At 42.4% G+C, this 25,105-nt stretch overlaps 1 protein-coding gene and 1 long non-coding RNA gene across 7 annotated transcripts in view; one reads left to right on the top strand and one right to left on the bottom strand.

Annotated features, from left to right (window-relative positions):
• Positions 1 to 25,105, bottom strand: part of TTLL7 (tubulin tyrosine ligase like 7) — a 134,740-nt gene that overhangs the window by 39,081 nt on the left and 70,554 nt on the right. For all 6 annotated transcript variants that reach the window (XR_007358025.2, XR_007358024.2, XM_048861131.2 and 3 more), the window contains 3 exons: positions 6,834 to 6,928; positions 5,632 to 5,779; positions 5,471 to 5,544 (listed from right to left, as the gene is read on the bottom strand). Coding sequence is in view for 4 of the 6 variants with exons in the window: in XM_048861131.2 (XP_048717088.2) it covers positions 5,471 to 5,544; positions 5,632 to 5,779; positions 6,834 to 6,928 (317 nt within the window). In the remaining 2 variants the exon portion in view is untranslated. The remainder of the gene's footprint in view (positions 1 to 5,470; positions 5,545 to 5,631; positions 5,780 to 6,833; positions 6,929 to 25,105) is intronic.
• On the top strand, positions 775 to 12,986 carry LOC125641334 (uncharacterized). The gene is made up of 3 exons (XR_007358026.2): positions 775 to 937; positions 6,390 to 6,584; positions 8,292 to 12,986. It is a non-coding gene; the product is annotated as an uncharacterized LOC125641334 (long non-coding RNA).

Raw genomic sequence — 25,105 nt, 5'->3', positions numbered from 1 at the left:
AATTTTCCATTACAGCAGCTATGACCATTATTCTTTACAACTGTGGGTAGGAAGATTATGACAATGCAAAAATAGGACTGAGTGATTTATGTACATTTACAAAGAAACAATTGGCTCTGAAGAGAATCATCCCTAATCTACTTTTCAGGAAAAACTGAAGCATAGCCAGAGACTGTAAAACCTGGTGACTGATTTCTAATCTACATTAAGTGGGCAAATAGATTATAATCAGGTTTCAGAGTAACAGCCGTGTTAGTCTGATTTCGCAAAAAGAAAAGGAGTACTTGTGGCACCATAGAGACTAACCAATTTATTTGAGCATGAACTGTAGCTCACGAAAGCTTATGCTCAAATAAATTGGTTAGTCTCTAAGGTGCCACAAGTACTCCTTTAGATTATAATCAGTCAGCATCATTAACTGGTGTATTTTAGTGGGTCTCTAAGGGTATGTCTATACTTCATTGTAAACCCAGGCTCAGATTCAGGTTTGAGCCCAAGCCCCCTTACTGTCCACACACAAGCCTTTCTGACTTGGGTAAGCAAGTGTAACCATATGCTTAATAGGGAGATAACTCTTTGAGAGACCCATTTTGGGGAAGCTAGGACTGAGCTGTGTCCGGGTCATTGTTGCTAGGCAGATTAAGCACTCCACATCCAGACGCTTCTGGAATTGGGTGTGATAGTTTTGGGTCTGCTCCAATAGGTTCCCTGTTGCTGGGGTCAGACTCCAGGAGGGCGAGCAGTCAGGGCAGCTGCTTTGCAGAAGGCCATGGGTCTGCTCCAGTAGGTTCCCTGTTGCTGGGGTCAGACTCCAGGAGGGCGAGCAGTCAGGGCAGCTGCTTTGCAGAAGGCCATGTGTCCTGTGTGAGTTGGGAAAAGCTGAGCCCAGGAGCAGGAAGGAGGCTGTTGTCCCTAACTCTGAAGCATGTTGCAGCAGGTTAGTGATATTGTTAACCCTCTAACAGGGAAGCCTGGGCAATGCTAATTATAGCAAGGGGAAATTGGGAGGGACAAATTCTTCTATTTTAATTGTATGCTTTGAATGTGGTTTTGATTTTAGCCAAACTGTTCTAGTTAAAATTGTCTCAACTAGTCTGAGTCACCAGCTTTTCTTTAAATGTAGTAACGGGGAAAGAGACATTTCTATTTTGCTATTCTCAGTTTTGTATTTTCTGGTAATGTGTTTTTTTTCTTCAAATCTATACACTTAACTGAGTGGTTGGTTAATCAGTTAGCTGACTGGCTAGCAGTGATTTCAGCAGAGGAAGAGTCTGCATGGATTCCAACCGAAGATTCCTACAAGCAAGTGGAGTAAGAGGTTTTAGACTCAGCAGATTGTATACATTTGGTGATCAAAGACGCTAACTGAGACTTAGGTGAACAAAACCTAAGCTTTTGGGAACTTTCAGGTTCTTCTCACTGTATTTCTGTGGGGACTGAACTGTTCAGATTTTAATTTGTTTTCTTTATTCACATTTATGTATAAATGTGAAGGTAATGTCTGTGGATTATAAAATAGCCATGTCATGCTGTAAAAATTTAAGATTAGATTTATGGGCATGCTATACATTAAAGCTTAGAGACATACTGCACTACCCCAGTAACCCTTTTAACATAATGGACAGGAACATTCACTATTAGAAAAACATTAAGATAGAAGATTAGATAAAAATAGATTATTTGTTTCTTTATCATAAGATTTTATAAAGTTTTTTATTTTAATTTATTTCTTACTTCCTTTTGAGACTTAAATGGGGGGAGGAGGCTGACCCTATGCAATCCTTGCTGAAAATCCTTAGAGACTGAACTCTGGGTCTCCAGCTACTCTTCTAAGGGAGCTGGAAGGTTTTTTTTAGGCACTGGAGAAAGATAACAAAGTGAACTCTAGCCCACCCAAAGGTTACACAAGCACACAGGAGCAGGGTGTGGGTCCAAGGCCCAGTCCCACTGTGGCTCGGGTCCAAACCCTGTCATTTTGAAGTGTGGACGCAGCTCAAGCCATAGACCCAGGTCAGAAGATTTGCATAGTGCAGTGTAGATGCGTTAGCATAGTTGAGAGATTCAGTTCCAGCAACTGTAAACCTGGGTTTACAATGCAGTGTGCATGCTCAACCGTAGACTTGGAAACCCCAAGTCCACAAGTGCAGGTTTTGCAGTGCAGTGTAGACATACACTAAGTCTTGTGAATTTTGAAAAAGAATCGCTCCCCTTTTGCCTGCTCACAATGTTTGGCTCCTTGAAAAGCTACCTCTTGCAGTGACCTTCACTCAGAGGGAGAAGAGTGGTCATGTTCTCGCTAGACTTAATATAATCCAGGCATCTGCCAGAGAAGATTGCTGGAGAGCGATATGTAGCACTCCCTTATCCAGTGGTTGGACAAACGGTCTTTTTTCCCCAACTGTATGTGAAAAAAAACTTTTGGTTTTCAGTTTTCATAAAATTGCATTAGTCTAGATTCACACACATTGGTTTAAAATAAACATAGTAGCTTTGGTTCAGATATACTTTTGTACATGTAAGCAGGGTCCTAATGAGTTCTCCCCTGATATCTAGTGGTGAACTGTGGAAAAAGACTTCAGAAGGTGATCTCGTTTGCATGGACACACCCACCCTGCCTAGGTGCTCAGCATGATCGGATTGCTTGCCCAAATGATCACTTGTGGCTGGTGTCAGATCCCCAGTCTCCTTGTTATTGGAGCAGGAGTACAAAAGGGTTGTTATCCTTGTTGTGTGAACCGAGGGCAGCAGAACTGTACCTGGCATACCCCAATGGAGGGACACTCACTCAACTGAACAGCACTCGCTAGGCAGGGGACTTGGGTTCCAAAATCCAATGAGTTGATACAGGGTGTGGGCCCTATTTAAGGCTCCTAGACACCATTTGATCCTTCCTCTCTCCATGGTATAATAAAAGAAGTAATTTAGATTCAAGCGAGAGTCTTGTTACAAGCTGCAGAGCTGAAATCACGGATACCTAAGTCTACATATTATACCTACTTTCGGACAGTGTCTCTATTGCAAGACACTGCCCAGTATGCACCAGCAGTGAGGCTTCATCACTAACAGCTGAAATCACTGAGAGCTGTGTTACAAGGGGGGAGCAAAAGATGTCTTGGTGAGTGGCCAGTAGCATGGCTGGCGGAGAGCCAGGGCCAGAGCAGAGCCACGCAGAGGAGCAGCAGTCGGCCGTTGGGGTGATGAGCGAGTGCCCAAGCAGTGAAACATGTAAGGTGCCTCCTTACCCCCACCTCCACACTGGGTGGAAAGTGAACTCTGCAGATGAACCTCTGAACTTTGGGGCTGCACTGGCCAAGGACAGAAGCTGTGAGTGGGATACAGAGAAGGGGTGGACACATTAAAGGGACTTTTGGGTTGCTGGACTTAAGAACCTGAGGGGAAAGGACACTGCCCAACTTACTTGGGGGTGGGTCTTTTGCTCATGGTTTGTGTTTATGAACCCTAGATGCGGTGTTTTCCCAAATTAATGCTGAGTTACTTCCGTCCTTTTATTAAAAGCTTTTGCTACACCCAGACTCTGTGCTTGCGAGAGGGGAAGTATTGCCTCTTAGAGGCACCCAGGGGGTGGTGTGTAATTGTCCCAGGTCACTGGGTGGGGGCTTGAGCCAGTTTTGTGTTGTATTGTTGAAAAGGAACCCCTAGATACTGAACCTGGCCCTTGTTGCTGCTGGCTCCACCTGGCAGAAGGGTAACATACAGTTTTCTATTGCATGCTATGGTGAATATTCAGTGATCTCAGGCCAATGGAAAATTTTTCACTGGTCTAAAACAAATTAAAACCTAGCATAATTCATAACCATTCAGCAGCTATGCTTTGTGTGCATTACAGACAAGGCTGTGCCAATGGAGAAATTAGGAGCAACCATAGAAGTTCCACAGAGAGCAAGGGAGAATTAGAGAGGGCCAGGGTGCCCTTAGTAGGAGCCAGAAGTGCATCAGAGAAGGCAAGGGAAATAGCTAGTAGAAGCTTCCCCACTCTGTCACAAACATTAATTTCACTTTTCTTGAGGGATCTCCAAAGTTTTAAGAGGACTGTAAGGGAGAGTGAGTGAATATAAGGTGTGAAATCTCATTTTATGAAAAAGGCATCCTGAGCCAGTATGAATCTGTTGGTAAGTTTTCTCCCATAAAAAAAAGAAAGCATTGAGACTATATTCTACTGCCCAGATGCTGTCATGCACAAAACCTCAGATAACTGATTTCTGGAAAATCACTTCTATAATAAATTTGAATTTCACATCAATATCCTCTTCAGTAAAAATTATGGAGTTGGTCCTAAAATCAATGGGAATTATAGTTGCTTAATAGATCCTTTGTACTTCTCAGGATACTGCCCTATATTTATACATTGAGAAGATAATAGGCCACATTCTGCTCTCAATTATACAGGTATTATATGACGCCAATAGTGTTACTGTGCATTTAGATCAGTGAAAACGAGGGAAGAATCTGATCCAAAGTGTTTTCTATTTCAGTGCAAGACAAAGGCAGAAGAAAATATGCCTGACTAATATAAGAGACCATTTGTTCACAAAACAATTACACTCAAAGGTCTAAAACAGGTCTGTCAACTTGCAGACATACAAGTTTCTTGCGGTTCTCATTTAAAACACTCATGTCATCCCATGCAACAATAGTAATGGATTGTTCATCTTTCCATATTGTAAGGCAGCTTTTTTTTTTAAATCTAGATTTTTTCATTAACATTTTAAAACAATAATTTACTTGTATCTTAAAAGTACAGAGTCAGATCCTGGTATCTGACCGAATTATACAGAGTGCACGGTGGCATAATGCTTACCTATGTACTCCCTCAGTCCTGGAGTTGATGTTAAAAACACCCTTTATTTCTTAGGGTGTTACTTTCAAATATAATATTTACCATAGATACTTACTCATTGTTGTGTACTTAAATTTGTCTTTTCAAATATTAAATCAATACAGTGTGCTTTGTCTAGAACATAACAAAATCAACATACTATTAAGTAATGCGATCTTTGCTTCATTAAAATTGTTGTTTGTTATTTTCAAGGCAAAGATACCTAAAGACATACCGTAGATAGGCATCATCATTATCACCCCCTTTCTGCCTACAACTTGCTAGCAATAGGATTATTGCCTGGCTGCAGGAACAGGCCCTTTATCTGCAGCCATGCTTCTACGTGCACTCAACATTTATGTCCAAGTCTTTCAGGTAATTATGTTAGTGCCTATAGACCACATAACTGATGCCTTATAAATGCCAGATGCAAACACACACCTTGGATTACAAGTTCTATTACCTGGGGAAAAAGACAGCATCTGGTGCACATCAATACTTAAAATACATTCCTGTAAATAATTTTTCTGCAGAAAATCTATCATTGCCTCACATTTCCATTATCCTTAAATAAATCATTCAATTCTGGACTGATTCATCCCACTCAAGCAGAAAGATGGAGGGCACAGTTACCTGTAGTTCCCCATGTGTCTGTTTTCATGCTCTTCTTTGGAAATCTGTTTACGAACTTGTGCAAGTCTTTCTTTCTAGAAATCAAGTAAGAAAGAATTAAAACTGATTGAGTATGAGCCTTGGGAGGGAAGGAGGAGTAGCTTTGTAAAATTCCTTTATACCAGTTCTTCTCTTCTCCTCTCTAGCGTGTGGCGCTGTTTTTCCCAGTCAGAGGATCCTGGTGACAGTCTTTTCATTGAGCCTTGACCATAAAGTCTCTTTTGAGCCTCAGCTTTTTGTTGGGCTAAGTTTCTCCTTTTATCACTTGTCCTAAAATACAGATTACATTCAGATATGACTCAGTTAATCTGGAAAGTAATATCTTTTAATCAGGATTAGGAGAAGACTGCATTACATTGTTATAAACATAGCTGAATTCTTAGGTTTTTTTATAATGAAATCTTTTGTTCATATTTATCTGGCACAGTCACAGGATACTGTCCCAACATGCAATCAGGTCTGCACAGGTGTGGAACCCCCCAGTAATTTTAATGGGACTCCATGTAGGCAGACCTCTATAGCTGTACAGAATCCCACTAAAATCAATGGGGTACTGCACAGGCATAGGGGTCTGTCCTCCCAGATCCAATTCCAGGACAAGGGTCTAATGTATTAACCACTGTGTACAGGTTGTCATTTCATAGCACATTTGAGCTGAGAGATGCTTTGACTGTAAAAGAAAACCTCTGTTTTTTCCTGTCAAACACTTTATGCTATAAATCTTATAGATAAGATGAAAAAATAAATACTGCTTAAGAATGAATTCTTGTAGTATCAGTTTTTATGGCTATGATAACTCTGTGCTTTTAAGTGTACTGTACTGACTTTGTGCTACCATCCAATGTGCCACATTGACCTTAACTTAATTATTTTCTATTAGGTTTACAACTGAAAACTGCACCATTTCCTCCACTTTACCCCACCTCTGTGTTCTGGTGTTAGTAGAAATGGATTGCAATTGTGGAGGCCGCTGCCGTCAGAACAAACTACCAAAGTGACAGTGAACCCGTGCCAGCACTTACCATCCACACACTGAGACCCAAGTGAAAAATTATTAAAACAAGAATCAGGAATGGTAATCAATACTTTTTTTTTTTTATAATGCACACTAATGAGGACTAAAGTTAACGTTGAGTCACGTACACATAGTAAAAATGGTAAAGAAGAAAACTTTGCCATTCACACAATTTAAGACTGGTAACAAAATTTTCCATCCTGCGCATATCCCATGATTTTCCCACATTCAACAGAAAAAAAAAGGGCAGTAAACGTCACACTCCTATAAAAAAAAAAAAGTAGGGTGAGGATTAAAATGCAAGTTTACCTTATATTGAGAAGCTTTAGTGCATTTAGTAGAACACCTTTTTTTACATCATAGTCTATTTTTTGGTCAGTTCCAAAGCTTGGGGCTCGATTAATCTGAAAAATTGAAACAGAAAATATTTCAGTATATGAAATATACACACATTGGTCATAAAGACTTTTTTAAAAATTTACTGACATAAAAATAATTTGATTAATAAAATAAATGTTAGGAAGCCAATATCATGAAAACTGAAAGAGCGAACATTTGAAATGAAAGTTATCATTATACAGGAGAGACGCCATTCAATCAGAATTAAAAGAAAAACCATGAAAAGTCATTAAAAACATGGTGGGAGAAGACTGGCTACTTTCTTCTTGGGAGGTCTCCCATCCAAGGATTTACCAGGCTGAATCTTTCTTAGATAATCTGATAGACTTGTCTCCTCTGGCAGCACGCAGGCCAAAGAGTTTTTGTTGTTCAGCTCCCTGATAGTACAAACACTTACACACATGGTTAACTTCAAGCATGTTGGTAGTCCATGCTTAAAATCATGCATGTAGATAAATGTTGAAAGAAGAAGTGGAGCATTTAATCTCTGGGCCTCTGGGGGCAAGAACTCAAACCCAACTCTCATACATCATATTACAGAAAACTGTCACTCGACAGGACAGATGCATTTTAAATAAGATTTTATGTGTGTAAAATATTTAAAGTAAAACTACATTGATTAGATGTGTATGGATAAGTTAAAGGTAAACACCAGGTAGTTTTATTAATTTTTCCAATAAGTTATGTATGTACTGCATGTCTAAATACCAGTGAAATTGTAGTTAGATATAGTGTAATTTTTGGGACTTCTGAAATGCTATTTTGGCCCAAATTTTTAAGTCACAATTGCATGCACCCATAGCACATAGAAATAGCCAGAGCCCGTGAGCCCACACACACACAGGATTGCACATGTGCAAATAGGGAGCATGGCATGCAGAAGTTCATGCTGATTTTTGACATTGTGGGCCTTCAAAATATCCCTGTATTGTTAACATTTTAGATTACAGCTGAAGCATTAACAGCAGCATTCCTGCAGTGAACGTGAGAAGTAATTACAGCACATTGTACTATTTAATATCTTACATCCTGTCATTTTACGAGAATAATGTAATACAAGTGAATAATATAGTTACACATGGATATATTTAATATGTTAATATATATTAACAGACATTATTATAAAAAGGATCTGTGCTATTCATCTAAGATAGAAAGGAAAATTCAATTACACCAAAAACTAACTCTTGATTTAAATGACCTTTTATTTCTTACAAAGTGGTGATATGGAAAAAAAAAAAGGTTTCCAGCAAACCTGAACATACATAACCATGTTAGTTGTGTTTTATGAAGAAGGTGGTTTTGTTATTATAAAACACACAGTGTAAAAAACGCTACAGTAAGATTTCTGTGGGTATGTTTTCACAGCATTTTGGACTGAGACTCCCAGCCCAGGACAAGAGATGGGGGCTAGTGGGGCTCACACTAGCACTCGAAAAATATCTGTATAGACAGCGCTTAGGGAGGGGGCGGAAAATTGCTTCTTTGACTGCTTCTGAATATCTATCCAGTGGTCAGAAAAAGTCAACAACCCAAGAAGCCTCCAAAATTAAGAGACACAAGGTCAAAAGTCGAGAGACCAACTACTTGAGAAGTGCACTAGTCAGTTTGAAATGCACTGCTTAAAGTACAGTATCTTAATGCTACTATGAAATGTTGTATGGCGGCGAAACATGGGCGCTGACAAAGATAAAGGAGCAACAACTGCTTGTCACAGAGAGGGCGATGGAAAGAAGAATTCTGGGGATTTCTATCGACCACTGAGTCCCCAATGAAGCAATCAGACAGCAGACTGGAGTATAGGATGTCGTTGTTGAAAGCAGGTACAGTAAAATGCAATGGGCCGGGCATCTAGGCTCACTGACAATCAATGGATTGCCAGTCTCGCAAGTGGTACCCACGAGAACTGAAATGACCACTCTGCCAACTTCCAAAGAGATGGGAAGTTTTTACTGTGAAAAGGCAAGGCCGCACATGGAGAAGGAAGGCCAGGATAAGAGACGAATGGAAGAAGTTTTGTGATTGATGAAATCTATGAGGGCTGAAGGACTGATCACTCAAGGTGATCAAGGTGACTATTAAATTCATTTTAACAAAAAGGAAACTTGTGAAACCTATTTACTGTAGTAAGGTTTTTTTAGTTATAGATACACACACGATGGCTGTGACACAAATAACAGCTAACAAAAAGCAACCGTATGCAGCATTCGAATAATGTTTTAGAAAGAAGCAGTAAAGATGATCTGCAAAACCTTTTATTTAAAGATTCACACTAAGTGACAGAAGATTAGTACAGACTTCATAATTATAAACAGCTACATTAAAAAAAATTAAAGATTGGAAAATCATTTCCTCCTTCATTTATGCACCAAGTCCTGAAATCAGGCGGAGGGTTCTGGGTTTCCATTACAACGCTGATGCCATCTCAGATGCCTGCTGAACTGCCTGCTTTAGGGGTTTGAGATGTCACTCTAATTCCCTGACTTAGTACGAAAATGAAGAAGGAAATGATTTTTTTTTGTATTATTCATTTTATCAGTTTATAGTTGAATACCTGATCTGTTACTGGTCTAGGATATTGCACCTATTTATTTTCATAAGTTTTGTTACTTTATGTAGTTGAGGGCTAGTCTACACTGGCCACGTTAAAGCGCTGCCACAGCAGCGCTTTAACATGGCTTGTATGGTCGCGGCAGAGAGCTCTCCCAGTGCTCTAAAAATACCCCCAGGAGGAGCACGGCTCCCAGCACAGGAGCACGGCTCTCAGCACTGGTGCACTGTCCACACTGGCGCTTTACAGCGCTGAAACTTGCTGCACTTGGGGGTGTTTTTCACACCCCCGAGCGAGAAAGTTGCAGAGCTGTAAAGCGCCAGTGTAGACAACCCCTAAGATGCAAGAGGCCTGCTATAGTGATTTGTGAACAGACAGTTCAGATCTGCGACTGACTGAAGTTTGGTGGCAGCAAAGGCAGGATGCCAAGTTCTTCCTCCAGCCTGGCCGCTACACTCAGCGCCACTTTGCTGATGGCTGGGCTTCTTTTCCAGTTTTACTCCAGAAACTAATTTGGAAGCCGCTCTCAATTTAGCTTCTACACGTGAATGTAACATTTCAGAGGCCCTGCTGTTTGCCTTATGATGTTGAGCACACAGAGGGGGAAAGGAGTGGAAACAGGAGTCTGAGGCTTGTTTTACACTAGTAACTTATGTCAATACAAGTACGTTGATTATCCACACCCCTGAGCAACATAGTTATACCAAACTAACCCCCAGTGTAAACAGTATTGTCGAAGGAAGGACTTCTCCCATTGCCATAGCTACTGCCTCTCAGGGTGGTGGAGCACCTACACTAATGGGATAAGCTCTCCCATTAGCATAGATAGCGTCTTTACTAAGTACTACAGCTGTACTGTAAGTATAGGCAAGCCCTGAGGAAGAAAACCTCCCTGCTTAAGTAGTACTTAAGCCTCTACCAATGAATTAACAGGCCTTTAGAACCCATGACAATATCTTTTCCAGGCTCCAGCCAATAGCTGGCAAGAACAAACTAATACCAAGGCAGAGATTGCCAGGGAACCTAACCAGGCAGGGAAGTGGCTGAGCTCAGTTGGAATGAATTCTTCACCAAGATGGAACAGAGAAAGAGTTTGACAGACTCTGCATTTGGATGGATTGATGAGCCATTTGGCCACAAAAGCCCTTTTGGCCTACTTTGAACAAACCCTCTAACTAAAACTTTTATCCTGTTTTTCCCTCACCTTTCTTCCACCTGCCTAATCTGTGCTGGTATCTGCTTCTATTAGCACTTTTCTTGGTGGGTCATTTATACAATAAATGTATTAGTGCTAATTTATAAATGGATTCATCCCACAAAGATACTAGCTTTGTCATATTCCAGATTTCCTGGGGCAGACCATCACCAAAACAGATTTGAACAATCAACATCCAAGCTAGTTTATAGTCACTTAGCACATGGGATAACACACAGAAGAGGAAAACTACTGGGTAAATAACAGATGCATACACACACATTATTGCTTACAACAGTCCAGTATGTTGAGACATTGTGTAGATCAGGGGTCTCAAACATATGGCCTGTGGGCCACATGCAGCCTGCAGAGTTATTTCCTGTGGCCCGCCATAGGCACCGATTCCATTGGCAGCCAAGCTCTCCTTCCCCCAAGCCCCCGTCTCCCCCCCCCCCCCCCCAAGAACACCATGTCCCTGCTCCTCCACCTACCTCCCAGCACTTCTCACCACCGAACAGCTGTTTGGCGGCACTTAGGACTTTCCAGGAGGGAGGGGAGACGAGCGGGGACACAGCACGCTCAGGGGAGGAGGTGGAGAAGAGGCGGAGCTGGGGCCGGGATATGGGGAAGGGGTTGGAAAGGGCGGGGCCTCATGGACTAGATGAGCAGTCTGAGGTACGAAGTTGAGCATGCATGATTCTTTGTTGTGAGTAGTTGGGAAGAATGTTTGTTAAAAGTGGCAATGTATTTTGTATGAATAGTTACTTTAAAAAGTTCCTGCCATTACAGCTATGTTGATAGACTGTTAGTATAGATCATCATCGGTGTTACTGACCACATAATAAATATAAACACCTGTAACTATTCCTTAAAACCCCTCTTCGCATTATTGTTCTTAAAAAGTTAATATAGTATGCTATTAAAAGTCAATGTATTACTCTTCATTTTTGACTATACTTTTGTATCGTTCTATGAAAAGGTTTCAGTGATGCGGCCCTTGGGCCAACGTACTAGTACTCATGCGGCCCTCGTGGTGATTTGAGTTTGAGATCCCTGGTGTAGATTATATTTTTTATAATCTCACCCTCCTTTCCCCTGAAGAACTTGTTTAATATTCATGATTTTTTAGTTGCTCTGAATTTTAAACAGTTACTGAATTAATTATTTTATTCTAGTGAGAGTTTGTAAATCAGCCAGCTGAAGTCCTCAAACTTTGTTCCTACAATTAAGAGTTGTACAAATGTTGCGCATACATTTGTGCAAGTCAGGCATACACAGTTAGATGGTAGTTTTATTGCCATGCTTTTTATGTAATTTTATACTTGGTGTTAAATTTGAAAGAATGGCACAATTGCGAAATCTGTAATTCTTAGCATAAATAGCTATACAAGTTTATAGCTATTTATGCTATCTAAAGATCTTATCTATGTTTTCATTTGCAAGGGGATCTGATTTTATAAGATGAAAGGAATAGTTTTTAACTTCTGGCTACTGCATAAAACACTAATTGTCTAGAAGTCAGTAAGTCAAATGAAACCATATCACCCACAAAACGAAAACACTGGGGTTAGGATTTAGCAACTGTGATGATATGTGATTAAAACATGTAGATCATTGTTGCTACCACTGTTACATAATTGCAACAAATCTTGTACAAAGTATGTCAAATAACTGGTCTATGGAAAGGTTATGATTTGCCAAATATGATTATGCTATTTGTATGAATATATCATTTTTGTATCTGAAGTTATAACTATGTATCTGTATTTCAAATATTTGCTCCTGTGGTAACACCCACAAGGTATTTAGCCTGCACATCCTGAAGCGACTATTCAAGTGAAATGGCTCATCAAGGAAAACTTAACTCACAATGGACCATGGAAGACGTCCATCCACAACTGATGGACTTTCATGTGAACGTTCTGTTTAGAACATGGGTAATGGCCTCTGCTATGACTAAGCAAAGCATGTATGGACATGTGACTTGCCCAAGTGACTCCAAACCCCATCTTGCTACCTGTAATTTTACAAAAACTAGAACAATGGATTTCCCTTCACTTGGCAGAAGATACAAAAGGCCCTGAAAGCATCTGCATTTTGCCTCTTTCTTTCTCAAACCTCTGGACTATGAATGTGTACTAATGAAGGGGTCTCAAACTCAATTTACCTTAGTAAATTGGCCACTGCCAGTCCTCAAATCCTCCCAGTGGGGCAATAATGTCACTGAAGATGGGTTCAGAAAAGAAAAAATGTTTATAGTGTAGTTTTTATTTTGAATTTCTTAGAAATAATAAAACTGTCATACAACTTTATACAATTCTTTGCCTGCTAGAGAGTTTTTAGTGTTTTCTAGACACCTGGCAACACTTCAGTTGTGTCAGTTTGTTGATGTTTCGCCCCAGTGACTGAAAAGTTGAAACCTTCAGGATGGCAGCAAGGTGGCCATCAAATAGTTGTGTTCGGTATTTATATTCATTGTGGAAAAAAAGGGACACTGCCTCCATGGCTGACTCTGCCCGGCAACTAATGATGCTGCCTCCATGGCTGAATCTCTATCCCTCTCCCCCAGCCAATGGGAGCTGCAGGGAGCGGCACCTGTTGCAGACATTGCTGGCAGCGTGTTTGCCTAGGTCTCTCCTCTGCGGGCCACAGTGGGGAGGTTCTTGGGCCCCCACTGGCCTCCGGGCTGGGACTTTGGTGGCTTCCAAATCTTTGGAAGATCCTCAGTCACTTTGCTAGAATGCTCCCCTTAGTACAGAGGTCTCAGAGACTTAACAAGACAGCAGTTTATTCATTCCGTCTCTGCTACAAGCCTGATCCAACAAATTTGCAATTGTTGTATGTATTTAATTCCTTTAACCAATTTTAACGCTCACCTTTTTCTTTCTGTATAAATAAACCTTTAGGTGTTAGATACTAAAGATCTGACAACAGTGTTATTATTGACCTGGGTACGTGGCTGGTCCTTTGGGATCAGAAGAACCTTTGTTTGATGAAATTGGTTTTAAATAACCAAATTATTAAGTCTAGTGTCTGGTTATTGAATCCAAGAGTGGAATACCTAAGGAGGCTGCAGTTTGGACTTCCCATTAGCCAGTGTGTTGAGACAGAAGTTAACTTTTGTTGTTGGTTTAGTATATCTCATGGAAGAATAACCACTAGTTTTGTGGGGTGGGGGTGTCTACCCTTTTCCCCAGGAGCTTGTCCTGAATTTGGTATTCTCACCTATGACCTACGGGGCTTGGTGACAGCATCCTTGTCAAAAGATTCAACAGCAGACTCCTGCTCTCCTCTTCCTGGAGCCCATTACTGTGGAGCTGGCAGAGGGTCAAAACACGCAGCTCTCACAAGGCTGAAGTCAGTGATAACCCTTAGGGGAAAGCCCCATAGGCCAATATATCTACATACCATTTTGGAGTGAGTGGGAGCAGGCCTCCCAGCCCAGGTTGCCAGACTTGGGGTAGCAGGCCTGAGTAAGAGCTCTGAAAGTAGCTGTGTAGACAGCACTTTGAAGTTGAGGCTCAGGCTCTGTAGCCTAGGGAAGCGGGTGGGCTTCAGAGCCTGAACTCCAGTTCAAGTCTCAACTTCAATGCCTTGTCTCATGCAGCTATTTGTAGAGTGCTTGGGCGAGCCCTGCTATCCCAGGTCTGTCACTCCAGGCTGGGAGGCTCCTCCTGCATTCTCCAAAATGCTTTGTAGACTCACCCATCAAACTTAGAGCTTAAAACTTATGTAAAGTGCTTTGCAAATCTATAGATTTGATTAGAGAATGATATCCTTTTTATAGCAGGGATTTCATTCTCCATTAAGTCCATAAGTCGGTATAAATATTTTAGACAGGACTTCATTCTGTATTAATGTGTGCTGAACTTTCCCCAAATAATGGGTTGAGTTTAAAAGTTGTAAGAAAAAGACCAACCACCAAAAATATAATGTTATACTGTACTGGAAGGTGTTCGCAGCCACTGATGTACAGACAATCACAGACCTCATTAAAGCGGATGGGCATGCTAACCACTCTTCTTTCAGGCTAAAAAGGGAGCAATTAAGCCACTTTCTGGTGTGACATAGCTGGAGATAATAGCAACTACCACCCAAGACCACTGGTCACATTGCAAAGCCTGAGCAGGGAAAGACACCATGTAGTTTGTGACTTTGTGGAGTTTCCCTGGGATTGGTTTAAATGTGGGGTTGGAGGGCATGGGGGGGGGGAGAAGAGTGAGTGAAAGCAAGCTTTTGACATGGTCTCCCACAGTATTCTTGTCAGCAAGTTAAAGTAGCATGGGCTGGATGAATGGACTATAAGGTGGATAGAAAGCTGGCTAGATTGTTGGTCTCAACGGGTAGTGATCAATGGCTCCATGTCTAGTTGGCAGCCGGTATCAAGTGGAGTGTCCCAAGGGTCGGTTTTGTTCAATATCTTCAATAATGATCTGGAGGATGGTGTGGATTGCACCCTCAGCAAGTTTTCAGATGACACTAAACTGGGAGGAGAGGTAGATACACTGGAGGGTAGGGATAGGATACAGAGGGACCTAGACAAATTAGAGGATTGGGCCAAAAGAAATCTGATGAGGTTCAACAAGGACAAGTGCAGAGTCCTGCACTTAGGACAGAAGAATCCCATGCACTCTACAGACTAGGGACCGAATGGCTAGGCAGCAGTTCCGAGGAAAAGGACCTAGGGGTGACAGTGGATGAGAAGCTGGATACGAGTCAGCAGTGTGCCCTTGTTGCCAAGGCAGTCAATGGCATTTTGGGCTGTATAAGTAGGGCATTGCCAGCAGATTGAGGGACATGATCATTCCCCTCTATTAGACATTGGTGAGGCCTCAGCTGGGGTACTGTGTCCAGTTTTGGGCCCCACACTACAAGAAGGATGTGGATAAATTGGAGAGAGTCCAGCGAAGGGCAACAAAAATGATTAGGGGTCTGGAACACATGACTTATGAGGAGAGGCTGAGGGAACTGGGATTGTTTAGTCTGCAGAAGAGAAGAATGGTGGGGCGGGATTTGATAGCTGCTTTTAACTACCTGAGAGGTGGTTCCAAAGAGGATGGTTCTAGACTATTCTCAGTGGTAGAAGATGACAGGACAAGGAGTAATGGTCTCAAGTTGCAGTGGGGGAGGTTTAGGTTGGATATTAGGAAAAACCTTTTCACTAGGAGGGTGGTGAAACACTGGAATGCGTTACCTAGGGAGGTGGTAGAATCTCCTTCCTTAGAAGTTTAAGGTCAGGCTTGACAAAGCCCTGGCTGGGATGATTTAATTGGGGATTGGTCCTGCTTTGACCAGGGGGTTGGACTAGATGACCTCCTGAGGTCTCTTCCAACTCTGATATTCTCGGATTCTATGAGTGTTTAAAAAAAAAAAGAGAAGGAGAAAGCTAGCAAAACCAAAGAGAAATATTTGTGAGAAGAAGTGTCCCTCAGAGGGAGCAAATAGGACAAATGGCCTGATTTTGGTATCAAAGAACTTAATCATATTCTCTTAGACACAATCAGGCCAGGTCCCAAATATTGGTGGTGAACTGCTCAGGCCAAGGGGCAACAATAATTCTAAATTAATTTTTTTTAAAATCCCCAAACATTCATCGTGTAATTGAAATGCTGACATTTCTCAGGCTGTTTCCAGAGGATTAACCTGAGTAATGGATTAGTGGCCTGCTGCATTCACCTAGCTCATCATTCATGCTCATGGTTTATGCCTCTATTGCCATTGCTTCATTAACTATTATGGAGGTGCTGAGCACAATATCACAGGTAAGTTTGCATTGAAAAGGACAGTTATGTGGACTGTCCTCCATGAATTTTAGAAGTGGAACAAAAATACTTCTTTCCCAAACTCACAACTCTTACTAAAGGACTCCTGATGAGATTGAAAAAAAAACATTAAATGGATCAGTGAATATTTTAAGTTAGAGGCATTTAAAAATTGCCCATTTTTCAGATTCCATACTGGTTTTACAATAATTTTCTGGGGTGGGGGAAAAAGGGTTTAAAATCCCTCTAGCTGAACATTGACAAATTTACAAAACCTCAAAATGCTCATATTTAGAGAGTTATTGATAACAGGCTGGTGATAAAATATATTTTATGCTCTTTGGCAATCATGCCTCATTACTCAGCATAACTGTTCTTATTTTGATCACAAGAAGCCCTTTATGGTTGGAAAATACATTTACTCCCATGACCTAGTGGAATATGCATTTTATAGAACCAGAACAAGATGCTGCAGCAGGGCCCTATGCTATCAGGCTCCCGGCTGGAGCCCAGCCATTTTCTCATATAAATGTGAGGTTTTTACCTAATAGCAATGCGTTACAGCTGTAAAAAAGGTTCAAATTTGACAGTACCTTAAGGGGTTTTTTTTGTGGGTGTCCATATGTTCAATGTCTCAACTCTGCCATTATGCTCCAAAAAAGCCATGTAAATTCCAGCATAAATAATGCATTACTCTAGGACTAAGATTGTTTAAATCCATTCTTCAATAATAGAACACATTAAAATACAGGAAATCCCAAGTTAAGAGTTTTCCATAAACTCTGGAAACCATTTATGTTCCTTACACAATATATCAATTATCTGTATTTTTAAAAAGCATAAATAAGAAATGAAAACCTGCAACAATGCATTTTAAAGTTTAGGATTTTGTGTTTCATTAGTACTTGTTTTTCACAAATTGGATGGAATTTACACCAAGTTAATGCATTTTTATGTTGGAATATAAAGCAGAGGTTCTTTTGAGATCACAAACTACAGAAGCCATGGGGAAATACAGCTTTCTGTTAATATTTTTGCTAAACATGCATGAGCATGTTATACCTGCCCACTGCACAATTCTGCTGGGATTGTACTAGTTTTTCTGGGCTAACACAGAATACTTTGCATCACAGACCGCTCCCATACAGCGACAAAGTCTCAGCATCCATGTTTATTCACTTCCAATGGCTGGCTTCAGTATCACAGAAGCCCACTGGCAATGGCTGCAGTGCCCCTTTTAAGAGCTGAAGAGGAGAGAAGCAAAGCAACAGCCTAATTACCTCTTCCCTCCAATGGGACCAATTTCTAAGGCACCTTCCCATGAGTTTTCTTTCTGTCCAACAGCACCCCAGAAGAGTTGTACAGGAGCAACGAGAGCCTGGCCCTGCCCATCTTCTCAGATTAGCAGCACAAGGGAGGAAGAACCAACAGGTAACAGTAAACATCATAATCCTGTTCGGGGTGTTGCTGTGTGCAAAGGGCTAGGTGAGGGGACAACATACTGCTCTTCCACTTGCCCACTCACCTGGACATGGCAGGAAAGCTTGCTGGCCTGTGCTTCAGTGAAGAGCAAACCCAACCATCCGTTTCACAGTGTAATAGCAACATGCTGAAGTATGGATTGGCATGGTTCTCTGCATGTGTATTTTAAAACATGCTTTCTTGATTGCAAGAAATCAAATATTTGATGTTTTTATACTTTCAGGGGGAGAAAGCCTTATGGTCCCCCTTTGAAGTATTTCCTTAATGTAGCCATCTCCCCCCAGAAATGCTTGCTCCCTAGTGTTACTTGCTAAGAAGTTCCAAACTCAACCTACAAACTGCTTTGTACCTTTAAATCCCCCTTAACTTCTGTGGAAGTTGAGAGCAATCTGCATATTGCAGGGAGCAGTCAAGTATTCTACAAGATCACTCTTCAAATGCTCTCTCAAATGTTGGAGTGTAATATATGGCAACAGACAAAGCTGATGTACAGTTCATGCCCAAAAGAGAATTTTCTTTCTAAATTATACCAGTATATCAATAGATCATGAAGTATATTGTAATATTTATCCTTTTCTGCAAAAGGGATTGGTTCAAATACATCAGGGAGAGAATCTGAAAAAGATGTTCCTGATGGTCATCCTCTAGGTGGCGCAATGTAGCTTGCTTTAAAGCAGTCTGAAGGAGTCAGCACTCTTCCATATGCAATTTTTGTGAATTTTGCAAAGGTCACATTAGTCAAGTTTAGACAGGAGGCTGTGATTTCTGTTTATTTTTAGACTAATGAATGCTGGGAAGATATTCCTGATTAGACACTGCTGCTCAAGAATATTTCTAATAACTAATGGGGGATGAAATGGAGACGATCTTAGTGTATCGCTTAATTTGAGTTTTGTAGGTTTAAAGATCCTTTTAAAGTTACATTTAAAATAGTGTTCATGACTGAATCTATGTTTATCTTCATGCAGACCTAACCAGAAATGAAGGTATATTTGTCTATTTTCACAGAAGTGAACCAACTAGACAAGCCATGAATAAGGGGACTCAGAAAATCTGCATTCTATTCCTGGCTCTGCCACTGACCACTAGACAAATCACCTCTTTCCCCTTACACCTTTTATCTGTCTTGTCTACCAGGGATTCTCAAACTTCGTTGCACCGTGACTCCCTTTGACAACAAAAATTACTTCACGACCCCTGGAGGGGGGAACCAAAGCCTGAGCCTGCCTGATCCTTACTGCCCCTGGTGTGGGGGGCCCCAAACCTGAAGCTCAAGGGCTTCCGCCCCAGCAGGGGGCCTGTAACATGAGCCACGCTGCCCAGGGCTGAAGCCCTCGGGCTCTGGCTTCGGCCCTGGGCAGTGGGGCTTGGGCTTCAGCCCCGGGCCTGAGCAAGTCTCAGCCAGCCCTGGCGACCACATTCAAAGTGGGTCACAACCCACTTTGACGCACTGTTTGAGAACTGCTGCTTAGACTATAAGATCCTCAAAGGCCTTTAGGCACTAACACCCTTGACTTCAATAGGAGTTTGGTGTCTCATACCTTTGAAGATCTGGCCTAAGTTCTCAGGGCCCAGGAACGTCTCCTACTGTATTTAGGAACAGTGCCTAGCACAATGGGCCCCCAATATCGCTTGGGACCTCCAAATGCAACTATAATACAACTAAATAATCACTACCATACATGGCATATGGCTAGAATATATTTCTGATTGTACATCAGCTGTATCCTTTCTACCTTGTGTATCTCTCTCTACTGTTGAGAATACTGCTTTATTTTAAGAGCCAAGTGTATTTTGTTATTTAAAAGAATTAAGTTAAGCAAAGCAGTTTTTAATAAGTATTTTGCTGGACTGTACAGAGTATCTTCATCTATCAGTGCCCAAGATTTTCTACAATCCTTGCATACCTTTTGTCATTTGTTTCTGTTTAACCATTTGAAGTATAATTCTACTTTGAAAAGTCACTATACAAAAGTGGCACCTTGTTAGTTACTTACAGGTCTGCGCTCAGACTCCAATTCAGCAAGTTACTTAAGCATGTGCCTAGCTTTAAGAACACGAGTAATCCCCCTGATTTAGATGCTTAAAGTTAAGCACATTTTAAGCACCTTGCTGAACTATGGTCCCTGTGTATTAAGGATCTGACTTGGTAACTTTAGTCATTAAAAAGTTTATTACTTTTCACTCCCATTAGCTCTGCAGAGCCATTACAGCAGAGAAAAGATTAGAAGGAATAGAATCCATCTACTACATCTTCAACAGAATTTGTTCAATGAATTCTAATCAGTTACCCGTCCAAATTTCCTGACAGCAATAGAGTTGCAAAATCTTTATTAAGAGCATAATTTGAAGGTAATGAAGGAAAGGCATCCCTATGCCAGCATTAGCAAGAGTGCAGGGTACTTAGGGGCTCACCTTTAGCACAGGTTAAGGTTAGGTCAGGGCTGCCTTAAGATGTGCTCTAACTGTAATGCATCCTATAGACCATTGTGGAGGTGCAGAATCCCAGAGACTACACCACTCCTTCATGCCAATCAGAAGGCCCTCTGTGATAGGAGAACCAGAAATCCTAGGAACCTATGCAGCTGCTTTGTAGCCCCTTTTTTCTGGTGCAGCTGGCTGCAGGGCAAACATGAATTGGACCCACTAGGGCAGCATAAGTGTAACTAAGGGCAAGATTTAAAGATGAGCTGGAAGATGACCCAGCTTATTCCTCCAACCCCAAAGATCAGTTGGCAGGGCTCACAAAAACCAAAAACCTCTAGCCTTGTAAATTCAGCACACTGCATATGGAAATCATTGAGGCACAAAACACCTGGATCCCCATCATGCCACTTCAGCCACTTTTGTGAAGAGAACTGCATGCTCTGTTCCTTATTTGAAATGAAGGTAATGAATAGCATGAGGTGAATTGAGCTCCCATCATTCAACTATTTGCCTTTCCAGAGCACCAAGGAGGAAACTAAGTGCATAAAAACAGTTACTAACCTGTTCTGTAAACTTGTTCAAGGTGTGTTGCACATATCCAGTCCACTTCAGGTGTGTGCGTGTTTCCAGTGGGTCATAGTCTGAGATTTTTCCCTTAGCGGTACCTATCAGGGCAGCACATCCTCCCTCAGCTACTTTCTCCTCCTGCATGGTGATGTGAAGAGCATGGCCACTCCAGACCCACCTCAATTCCTTCTTACCTGACAGACTAACTGTAATGCATCCTATAGACCATTGCGGTGGGTGCAGAATCCCAGAGGCTAGGAGGAGAAGGAAGTTGGGTCACGGCATGGAGGTGCGCAACACAACTTGAACAACAGATACAGAACAGGCTAGTAAACATTTTTTCCTTCTTTGAAGGACTGCACAGTGTCACAGGGCTGTCCCTTTAAGGGAGTCAGTACCCAGCCTGCCTGTGACAGACTATACTGAAGGGAATGAGCCAACCCAGATCCACCAGGGGATAATTAACTGCTTAAGTAGATGGAAGGCTGTTAATTAAAGTAACACACCTCAGTCTAATAGGTCTAAAGGGCTGGAGAGCTCAGTTAAAGGAAAGCTCCAGAGGAGGGGAGTTCCTATGGAGCCTGAACTAGGCAAAAAGTTCTCCACTGCAGGAGTCCTGGGAAAGACCCTAAACAATCAAGGAAAAAACTGCAGAAGCTCCCTGGGCTGTGGAGAAACCCAAGGCCTTATAGCAGAAGCAGCTGCTGCTGGGACCTAGAAACATTTGCTTTGGGACTTACGAGTTTTATCTGGCCTCTGAGGTAGGAGCCTTTAAATGCCTGTAGAAGAGGCTGTATTAAAGGGAGATATACTCCTGTAGTGTGTGTCTTCTCCTTGACCAGGTTGTTTAAGTGACCTCATTACCACCTCATTAAGGAGGGGCAACTGAGGCAGGCCACTGCAGAGCCACACTCAGCTACAAGGAGTGCTCAGGAGGAGACAGTGTACGTTCCATACATACGTCCACGCTACTTCAGGTGACTCACAAGCAGTTCAAGCCAGGGGCTCAGGAAAGGGTGAGGATATGGAAGGAAGAGCATGCCCCATTGGTTATAGCATTGGGCCACAACTGCTCCAAGCACCCATGTCTCTGGAAATCTGCTGAGTACCAGTAACAGAATTCCCTCAATGGGAAGGATGGGACTGACATCTGTTCTGGGAGAAAAGGGCATAAAAACCAACCTTAGACTCTGGGAGGACCCTGAGTTGCCTGACCATGGTGGTGCTGTGCCAGGTAGTGCTGAAGTTCAGGGACATCTCTCTGGAGATGTTAGGGTGACCAGACAGCAAGTGTAAAAATTGGGATGGGGGCGGTAACAGGCACCTATGTAAGACAAATGAATGCTGGGAAGATATGTAGGGATAGTCCCCAAATACTGGGACCCTCCCTACAAAATGGGGACATCTGGTCACCCTAGGAGACGTTGGCACCAGGATCAGCACACTGGGTTTACCCCTGCGCTTCACCAGAGAGAAAAGCACTGGACACACCACAGATCTAGCTCCTCCCCCAGTACCAAGGGCTGATCTCGTCTTTGAGGTAAGTTCAAGTATCGGTCTGAGGATCCAGGCTTGTCTCCCTGATCAGAGTCTGGCACTGAGGGGCAGAGTAGGTGCTGTGCTGCTCCATAGGCCTCCGGCATTGTTGGTATGGGGTGATTTTTTTTGGTGCTGCTGTTGCCTTAAAGGAGTTGGCACCATAGCAGACAGACATCAGTCTCACCAGGCCAGGCACCAGTGCCATAATAGATGATCTTCTGTGCTTCTTTCTTGGCCCCAGAGAAGGGGGATCAGTGTTGACATTCAGAAGCAATGTTCCAGAGGGCACTCCTCACCGATGCCAAAGTACACAGTGCCTGCCCCGAGAGGGAAGGCTTAGACAACTGATCGTAGGTGGTAAAAAGGAACCGAGGTGGGGGTTGGGGAGGCTACGTGATTTCTACCATCATGAAGCAGCGGTGGCTGAAGTACAGCCCTAATGGGTAAAGGGGAAAGTCTCAGATTCTTATGCACTGGGCATGGAAGGGACATGTACAGTCACTTGAAGAAGAACTCATTTTTCCATTTCAAAACAATCACAGAAATGCCAGACCATCCAGAATTTCCACAGGTATTTACGGTCCTCTTCTTCATTCAGATAGCTTCCAACAATTTGCTTTTAAAAGCATACCTAAATTTTCTAGGTCTTTTAGAGATTGTATTTTCTACCTTTTGGTACATGTAAAGAATGTTGATGCTTCATTTCATAGTAGATTGAGTTCTCTCTTTTTTAAAAGAGCACTAGTGAACCTAAAACCCACTCTGTTTTGGTTCATAGGCCCTCAGGATTAGAACAAAGCCAGAAACAATCCTCTGCTCAGTATGCATTGTTAAGACAGCAGGATATCCACATTTACAACACACTTGCCCTCTGAAGTGGAGTGCCTCAGAGAGAGTGGGATTTATATGAATGTCAGTATCTTGCCTACTCTCAAAACAGAAAGACACCAGAAAGCCCAGCATGATGTGCATGGATAACAATTACCATTGAGACGACAGCCAAACTTGGCTCCTGGAGTGCAATTCCCTCGCACAAGTTTGTCTATACAAGCTAACTCTCATTGAGCTAGCATACTAAAAATAGTAGTGTAGCCATGGTAGCACAGGCAGCTGTGAGCAGTAGCATGGGCTAGCTGCCCCAAATACAGCCCACCTGGATCAGATGTGTACATACTCAGGGCAACTAGCCTATGCTGCTGCTCTCCATGCTAATGAGGCTACACTATTTTTTAGCATGCTAGCTCAAGTATGTCTAGGCAAGCTGGAAATCACACCCCTAGCTCCAAGTGTAGATGTAGCCTCAGAAACCACAGATTTGAGTTTGTTTTTGTAAGCTTGCACAGCATTAACTTTGCTATTTAAATCTATGTTTTAGGGCACCTATTTGAATAATCAAAGGTAATTTTGCAGGGCTGACTATTGAAAAAAATCCAGAGTCAATTGTTCAGAGATGAGGTTGTAAGAAGAATCGCAGTCCCAAACACCTCAATTCCTCCTGCTCACTGGATCCCTCTGGCAGGCTTGGGAGCCATGTGGAAAGCAGAAGTACATCAGCACCACAGGACCTATGTCATCCCCAAAAGGGAGATCCAGAGAGCGTCCTGGGGATTGGCAACATAGGAGCCCTCTCAGAGCCAAGACTGTAGATTTGCCCCCATATTCCCTGAATTTGAGTTAATGTTTCCTCTTTCCTGGTAAGACCCCGGGACCGCCATCACAAAGGCCCTGTCTTACTCTCTGCCTCCTCAAAGCCTTATGCTTGATGCCAGAGGAGAGGCAAGCTGAGGTGTCCCCAAATGTTCGGCCCAATCAAGACCAGCAGTGAAAGGGGCATTCAGAGACAGGTCTCCCCAAGACAGAAACGATCACAATAGTTTTCTTGTAATAATGTGTGCAGCTGCCTTTGTAAAATAAACCGCATAAGCCAAGGAAACATGTAGAGGCTGCATCCCTCATCACAATGCCATCTTGGCAGCACTCCCAATACACTGGGAAATCTCATGGTCTTGCGAGGTTTGTGCTTGTCCCCAGTGCTACAGTGTGATTCGCTCCTTTTAAGGAGTTCTTGGCAGGAGGAAAATGGGTGGAAAGGGACCAAGAGTGTGACTCTAGAGAAGGAACCAAAATTATTATAGAAGGATAAAGGCAGCAGTAGATGTTGACCTGAGAGTACCGCAAGCAAACAGCTGAACAAGCAGAGTGAGTGTTCACAAAGGAGGTGTGGATGTGAAGTATGATGTTTGTATCTACTGCAAAGAGTGAACCTACATTAAATTAGTTCAATGTGTCTGGCAAACAAGATTTAAGGTTAGTCATGTCTCTTTCCTCTAGCAAAATGGGAAAGAACTGAAACTAAATATGAAAATGTAATAAAATAAAGAGTATACGACTCCCCATGCCCATATGTAATACTGCTCCAATAATCCCAGCACCACGGCAGTGTTTCTTAATACCACCTGTAATAGAGCCAGACTCACCGGGCGGTGCCTCCTGCTGATTGTCCTTGGGAATTAGCTTTTCAGCCTCTGGAGCACCCTCTGCCGTCTGGTGATCCGCCTTACCGTCGGCTCCGGTGCCTCCTCCCACTGGGGTGCTGCCCCCTGGCAGTAAACCCCCAACAATTCCTGATGGTCTTCCCTCCCCGGGGAACCCCCACCCA

Source organism: Caretta caretta, chromosome 8, assembly GCF_965140235.1.
Source record: "Caretta caretta isolate rCarCar2 chromosome 8, rCarCar1.hap1, whole genome shotgun sequence".
NCBI classification, from domain to species: domain Eukaryota; kingdom Metazoa; phylum Chordata; order Testudines; family Cheloniidae; genus Caretta; species Caretta caretta.
This window is presented reverse-complemented; position numbering and strand designations above follow the sequence as displayed.